The sequence below is a fragment of the Arvicola amphibius genome, chromosome 4, assembly GCF_903992535.2.
Source record: "Arvicola amphibius chromosome 4, mArvAmp1.2, whole genome shotgun sequence".
Classification (NCBI taxonomy): domain Eukaryota; kingdom Metazoa; phylum Chordata; class Mammalia; order Rodentia; family Cricetidae; genus Arvicola; species Arvicola amphibius.
The window spans coordinates 17,871,597-17,879,118 of record NC_052050.1 but is presented as its reverse complement, the minus strand read 5'-3'; the positions used below and the strand labels follow the sequence as shown (position 1 = coordinate 17,879,118).

Genomic DNA, 7,522 nt, shown 5'->3' with positions numbered 1-7,522 from the left:
CAAACCAATCAGATCCTATCCAGAGAAGCTTTCTTGTGTGCGTGTGTGTCTGTGTGTGTGTGCTTGTGTGTCTGTGTGCATGTGTGTGTGCGTGTGTGTCTGTGTGTGTGTGTGTACCCACATGCCATGGCACAGGTGTATAGGTCAAGACGACTTCCAGGAACCAGTTTTGTCCTTCTACCATGTAGGTTCCTGGGGTTGAACTCAGGTCAACAGGCTTGGAAGCAAGTACTCTTGCCTACTGAGCCATTTTGCTGGACCTCTTCTACTTTTTTTATTATTAGCTTTTTAAAAAATTAACTCTCATTCATTCTCTCCAAATCATTGGCACCTGTTACCATAGCTTTATCTCGGTACCATTTTCTCCATTTCAGTGCCAGCTCCTCGGCCCCACTGGCTATCTATATCTGAATCAATAAACCTTTAAGAATAGTCGTCTGGGTGTTGATACTGTTTCTAACCAGTGAGCATAGACTTAGGTAAATGTTTTATCCCCCACTGTAATATTTGTGGTTGTCTCTCCTTCACCAACCTAATTATGAATCCTTAAAGAGCAACAGATATGTTTGTCTTCTTCCTTCTCGTGCCTAGAACATTCTTAAAGTGGTAGGTACTCCAATGTAAGTGGAATTAATAACTAAATAAACACATTCTTTGCTCAGAGTACACTTTAATAAATTTTTAAAAAAATTGTGTTTATTTGACATCTGGGTTTGCAAATGATAGGAACAAAGGTACTGGGCCTGGATAAACACTAGCAGGAGCTGGGACTCTGGTCAGTTTTAGTTGTGAGTGGGAAGAGAAAAAAATAACATGAGGTGAAGGCAAGAAGGTGAAGTTGTGAAGAACCTCCAAGTAGTCCAGGGGTCCCGGAGTGACTCTCCAGTGGCTCTGCACCCCGGTTCATCACAGATGGCATCCCGTAAGCCAGTGTGAGAGTGGCCGGCCTGAACAGTGCAATCTCCATTTTACCCTGTGGAGTAAAAAGATAAGGTTTTTTGCTTTCTGTGAAATCGCTGCTTCTCCACACACCTACCCTAGTATTGCAGAGTCTTCCCTGCAGAGCAACACTCAGAGGCCCCTTCATTCCTAACTTGGCTTCCTTTCTGATTCTTCTTTGAGGTCCCCTCACCCTGGGGCTTGCCCTCTTTCCTCATTTGTAAGCATCCACATTTTTTTTTTTTGATTTTTCAAGACAGGATTTTTCTGTTTAACCCTTACTGTCCTGGAACTCACTCTGTAGACCAGGCTGGCTTGAAACTCAGAGATCCGCCTGCCTCTATCTCCCGAGTGTTGGGATTAAAGGCGTGCGCCACCAGCACCCGGCAGCATCCACATTTTAAATTCCTCATTTCCCTTTTGGAGGTGGGTGTTACTATTCCATAAGATTTAGAATTAATTAGAAAAAAATTCCAGTTTCAATCTTTGAGCCTCCCCTTCAAATAGGATCAGCCCCAATAATCATTAATTTTCCTTCCTGGATCTTGTTTTGAGCATGCAGCATTCATAATTCTTCATTCTTATCAATCCCTGGATATGGTAATGTTTATATTAGTTCTATGTCCAGTATGAAGCACTGAAAAGATCAAGTGGTCCCTGATGCAGCCAGCTTTGAGGAGCTGAGAACTTTGAAGTTATCTGTCATCTAAAGGGCCCCCTTTTAACCTAGAAATACCATTTATTATGAGAGGGTCCCTGCAGGAGACACAACTTTGTATTTTGTATTACAACTTTGCTATGCTTTCAGCTGACTGGATCAATGAGAAAACACTGGTTCATACTGAACCCAGAACTTTGACTAGGACTAACCGGTCCCCTTAGGACTTTAAGTTACAGACTTGGGATGCTGTATTGTGTCTTGTGGGTTGGAGAGCAGAGGATGCTGGTCTGCAGAGACTGGTAACTTGCATGTGCAATGGAAGCACATGGGACACCTCTGCCTGTCTTCCAGTCTCTCCTGAGGTTCCAACCTTTTCCTGAGGTCCTGCTTGGTCCCTTGAATGGGCGCAATAAGAGACCATCTCACAAAGTGAACTTCAGGGCTGGGGAATGGTTCACAAGCATAAACACCAGAGTTGGATTTCCCCCCAAAACCCACATAAGTGCCAGGTAGGTTCATCTGCCTCTGTGAATGAGGTGAAGAGAGATTCAGAAAGACTCCTGCCATCAACATCAGACTGCCACACGCATGTATGCAGAAGTGCATACCACACATAAACAAACTAAAAATAAGTAACAAAGTATCTAAATATAGGAGCAAGTAAGTTTCCCTCTGCTAACTCAAGTTGCTTTGTCTTATTACCATCAAAAGTTACTACAGGGTCGTGGTGGCAACACTCGCCTTTAATCCCAGATCTTGGGAGGCAGAGGCAGGTGAATCTCTGTGAATTTAAGGCTATCCTGGTCTACAAAGTGAGTCCCAGGGCAGCCAGAGCTGTTTCACAGAGAAACCCTGTCTTGAAAAACAAAAATGAAAAAGGGTTATTAATTCACTATCAGAGTAAGAACCAAACTCAGAAGTTATGACAACGAGCACTAACATCGTCCACTACCCCATCTTTTTTCTTTTTAAATTTTTTGAGGTTTTTTTTTTTTTTGTATTTGAGAGTGTTTGCCTGGGTGTATGTCTGTGTACCACGTGCATGCAATGCCAGTGGAGGCCAGAAGAGGGTGTTGGTTCCCCTAGGACTGGAGTTGCTGATGCCTGTTATCTATCCTGTGGGTGCTAGGAATTGAACCAGAGTCCTCTCTCTGAAAGAGCAGCCAGTGATATTAAGCAAGAAATCTCTCTAGCCCCATATTTTTCTAAACTTCTGTAAGGGATTGACCCAAGTCCCTGTTCACTGTCCCTTGCTCTGTCATATGCTCCTCCTTGAGGCTGTGCCCACCAACTCAGTCTCACCCAGCCTCCTTACCAGTTTTTCATCCCTCCTGCTCCAGACACAATCTTCTTGGCACAGTGGATGGATGAAAGGAGGTTGGGATCTAATAGTTCTGAAGAGAAAGAGGCAGTCACCTGTGATGTGTACGAAGACTAATCCCAAAGACCAGACAGACACTGTCTCTGCCAGGCCTTGTTAACCTAGGGCCTGAGCACTTCTGGATTAGGCAAGGCCACCATCCTAGGGACACATTTAGATACCGCTACAGTGGCTGCCAGAGATGGGCAGTGGGGCCAGGAGGAGATTCAAGCCTGTCCATAGCTATTTCTCTTGATGGGTTAGGTAAAGGCTCACCCACAGTTTTCAGGATTTCTGGAAGAAAGGGTTGTGAAAACAGATCACACAGAGATGAAGACAAAGTCCCTCTTATAAGGGGGTGGTCTGTAGGTGAGAAGCCCAGGGATGCTAGGGTAGGAAGGAGTCACTGGCCCTGTCAAGCCTCTTGGATTAGCTTTGAGGCAGGAGATTTGTACCTGACCTTTGATTGGCCATTAGTCTGGCCACAAGTGAATGGTTATACCTGAGTATTCCAGGCCACAAAGCAAATTAATTTCAAGACTGCCTCCCTCCCTCCCTCCCTCCTTCCCTCCTTCCCTTTCTTTCTCTCTCATTTCCCACTTCAGACAGCATCTCAGTGTATGGCCCCAGGTCAGCCTTGGATTTCTGGTCTCCAATAATCCTCCTGCCCTAGCCTTCCAATCAGGTGGTACTAGTGACAACATACTTGGCTCAGTTCTCTGAGCCTGAATTTGCTCATCTAGAAAACATGCACAGATCATAAACAGTTTCTACTATATGGAAGGGTAGATAAAAAATGAGCTATGCATATGACATGCTCAGTATATAACATGTTGAAAATCAGTGTGGCTGCAATGCCATTCCCATCCATTAAGAGTCTTTCTGGATCCTCCTCAGGGGACCCTCCAGACCTCATGCAAGGATGGGGCATTAAGACTGTGGGGCTTTTCCTGTGCTCAATCAAGGGATTCCTTGCTCTTTAAACCATGCCTGCAAAGACATGCCTGTAAGTAGAACCTGGTCTCCTCTCTCGCCTCTCCCACCCTAGGGCTCCCAGCCAGACCTTGACAGTTCAAGCGGCAGAAGTTCTCTGAGTGACTCTGGTAGTCATTACACCAGTAATGGCTATTGATCTGGAAGATGCCATAGTCGAAGCTGCCATCTGCATTCTCATTCACTTTTGATATGTTGAAGTTGCTTTCCACAAAAGCCAAGCACAGCCCTTAGAAAAGAGAGAAGAGGCTCAGGCTTTAGGAAGGCTACAAACTGAGTGGGAAGAAGTTTACTGAAAAAAAAAAAAAAAGCGGGGAGAGGCAAGGAATCGGGAGACAGAACAAGGCCCAAGAGCTAGATAGTCCTGAAGAGCTAGAAATACCCACGGGCATCACCCGTCCTTCACTCCATTTCTCTGCCCCCTTGTGTAGCTCCCCCATCGTCCCACCCTCTTATGTTTTCTGCACTTGTTGAGTACCTACTGTATGCCAGGAACCAGGCCCAGCCCAATAGACTGGTGTTGACTTCAAGGGGCCTAGTACAGATAAAACAAAAGCGTAGGCTTAAGACACACACACAGCAGGGTATGTGGAGAAAGTGCCGTAAGGCAAGTGTGCACAAATTTCAGGTGGAAAGGAGAGATCCCTTCCCTGCAGGACCACGGACGAAGCCTTGGCATTGGCCGTTCCTTTGGCCTGGAATGCCTTTCCTCTAAACATTTGCTCATTTCATTCAACACTACCAAGTGTCACTTCCCCGGAGTCCTCTAACTTCCTCATTTCAACACTTACCTTTGTGTATTTATTTATTTTTAATGTTTTTTTTTCTCTCTCTGTGTGTGTGTGTGTGTGTGTCTGTGTCTGTGTCTGTGTGTGGGGCGGGGAGGGAGAGGGAGAAAGAGACAGACAGACTGAAAGGCCAAGACAGAGAGACAGAGAGAGAATGAGAATGCATATTGAACTCAGAAGACAACGTTTGAGAGTCGGTTCTCCGCTTGGCCCCGTTGGGGCAGGGCCCTTCTTGTCTCTGCAGTGCACTGTGCACTCGCCGGCCTCTGAGCTTTAGGCTGCTCTCCCCTCCTCTGCCGCCCATTTCACCATGGAGCTGGGATTATAGGTGACGTTAGGGTGCCCATAGAGGCCAGAGGTATCAGGTCCCCTGGAGATGGAGTTGCACGTGGTTGTGAGCTGTTTGATATGAGTGCTGGACTCAAACCCAGGTCTTCTGGAGGAGCCGAACATGCTCTTAACTACTGAGCCATTTCTCCAGCTCCCACTTTAAACCAGAAATGTCAGTTTTAGGGATCAAACTGAAGTTGTCAGGCTTAGAAGGCAAGTGCTTTTGCCTGCTGAGCCATTTGCTGACCCCTTATGCCTTTTTTGTCTGTTTGTCTGAGACAAGAACATGCTGTCTAGCTCTGGTTGGCCTCATAACAATCCTCTTGCTTTCGACTCTGAGAATCATAGACTTAATGCATTTTGACCCCAGCCAATACTTTCTGTCCGTGTGTGTGCTTATCGCTGCTCTTGCCTTCCTAGAATGCAATCACTGTGAGGGAAAGAATTCCGTTTACACCTAACACAGTGGTGCATAGTAAGCGCTCAGTTAGTAGTTGTTGATTTAAATGTGGCTTGTTGGGAAAGGCTCTGTGATGGGGGAAGATTGTCCTTTGAGCTTGCCTTTGAAAGACAAATGTCAAAGGAAGGAAGGTGGGTAAGAAAACTAGAGGAAGGGTGGAGAGATGAGACCGTGGCACTCACAGTCAGGCAGGGAGTAGCCCTCGAACCCATCCACGTCCTCCTGATGCAGTATCTTGGCCAAGACACAGCGATTGATGATGTCTCCGCCATTCACCACCAGGAGGCAGCTTGCCATGCACACAAGCAGCACCTTCATGGTCCTCCAGAGGAGCAAGGTGCCTGCCAGTCTCTGAGAGCCAGGGATCTGGAGAGAGAAACCACATTCCTCTGCTCACTTGATGCTCAATGCCTGATCAGTTCCAGTGCCTGTCTCCCCACCCCAACTTCACTTTACAGCCCGAACCTAGCCTGGAACTCAGCATACAACCAGGCTGGCATCAGCAATCCTCCTGCCTCTGATTCCAGAGCCTTGGTGTCACAGGCAAGAGCTACCACACTCAGCTCATTTTTTATTCATATCATATTTTTGGTCACAGAAAATTGAAATGCAAAAGGAGAGAGAGAGTAATCTCATGGTCCTCCATATACCCATTGCCCAGATTCAACAGCTCAAATTCAAGACCACTCTGGCTTCATCTGGCCTCCCAGTGGGTATTTAGGCACAGGCAGCATTTGGGTACCAGGATGGGGGAGGGGCGGTGAGTGTTGGAGGAGAGCCGCTTGTTGGTTCCCAGACACCTGGCTAGCTTAGACCCAAAATAATCACACAGAAACTGTATTAATTAAATCACTGCTTGGCCCATTAGTTCTAGCTTCTTATTGGCTAACTCTTATATTAATTTAACCCATTTCTATTAACCTGTATATCACCATGTGGCTGTGGCTTACCAGCTAAAGTTTCAGTATGTCCGACTCTGGCAGTGGCTCCATGGCATCTCTCTGACTCCACCCTTCTTTTCCCAGCATTCAGTCCATCCTCCCTGCCTAGCTCTGCTTCATCTCACCCTGCCCTGCCATAGGCTCAAAGCAGTCCTTTATTCATTAACCAACAAAAGCAACACATAGACAGAACGACCTCCCACACCAGGTGAGGTTGGCAAAGGCGAGTAGAGCAAATTATGTTTCACCAGCATTTGTGGTGTGTGTTTGAGCATGTGCCTTAGAGGAAGGGCTGGAACACTGAGATGCCAATCGCCCCCAGCCCATACTGGCAGACATATGAAACAAGATCTTCACCACTGCAAACCATGCCTTGCACAGTTCCTGGTGGGCTACTTGTAGGTTATATTGGTTTGTTTCTGTTCAAGGTGCTTATCAGAAAGCAAGTGAAAGTGATCTTGTTATAGAAATAACCTGCACTTTAATGTTGTGTGTGTGTGTGTTTGTGTGTGTTTGAAGATCAAGTACTCTAAATTCCCACCCACTGCCAGCCATCAAAGGCTGGGCTCCTGTGTGACTTGAACAACATACTTACCTCTCCGGACCCCATGTGTGAAATTAAGATTTATTTATTAATAACTATCCAATAAGAATGATGTAATGATTCAGAAAAAAATAAACACCCGAGACTTGTTCCTTACAAAGTAGAACCAGGACTCCTAGGAATGTGGCAAATTTCTGGGCTACAATAGGAACATGGTGTAGGCATAATGATTGGTTTGAACAAGAATTACCATGGGTACCCATCAAGACAGAGGTGGTGGAAGCTGGAGAAAGGTCAGAGCTTGTATACATGGTCTTGATCCTTCCCATATTGCTTAGCACAACCCAGACAGTGTTTTGACCTTGCAACTAAAATTAACATTGTCAGCGAGGGGCAAAGGACTCTCTGTACCTCTAGATACCTAAACTCTTATGAGGTGTTCTGGCCAAGGATGGGAAGCCTGGGTCTAATAATGAAAAAATAAAGAAGGGAATATCTGTAAAATA

General features: G+C 45.9%; 1 protein-coding gene across 1 annotated transcript; it reads right to left on the bottom strand.

The window, feature by feature from the left end:
* Positions 1 to 906: 906 nt before the first annotated feature.
* Positions 907 to 7,082, bottom strand: Lyzl6 (lysozyme like 6). The gene is made up of 5 exons (XM_038324631.2): positions 7,068 to 7,082; positions 5,714 to 5,897; positions 4,024 to 4,182; positions 2,916 to 2,994; positions 907 to 973 (listed from the first exon to the last, which is right to left on the bottom strand). The coding sequence occupies exons 1-5, from the start codon at positions 7,080 to 7,082 to the stop codon at positions 907 to 909; spliced, it is 504 nt and encodes a 167-aa protein (XP_038180559.2).
* Between the last annotated feature and the right edge of the window lie 440 nt (positions 7,083 to 7,522).

Coding starts and splice junctions, on each gene's coding strand:
- Lyzl6 (XM_038324631.2), bottom strand. Junction 4,183..5,713: donor GGGCTACTCCCTGCCTGACT/GTGAGTGCCACG, acceptor CTCTTTTCTAAG/GGCTGTGCTTGGCTTTTGTG. Junction 974..2,915: donor GCAGGAGGGATGAAAAACTG/GTAAGGAGGCTG, acceptor TTTACTCCACAG/GGTAAAATGGAGATTGCACT.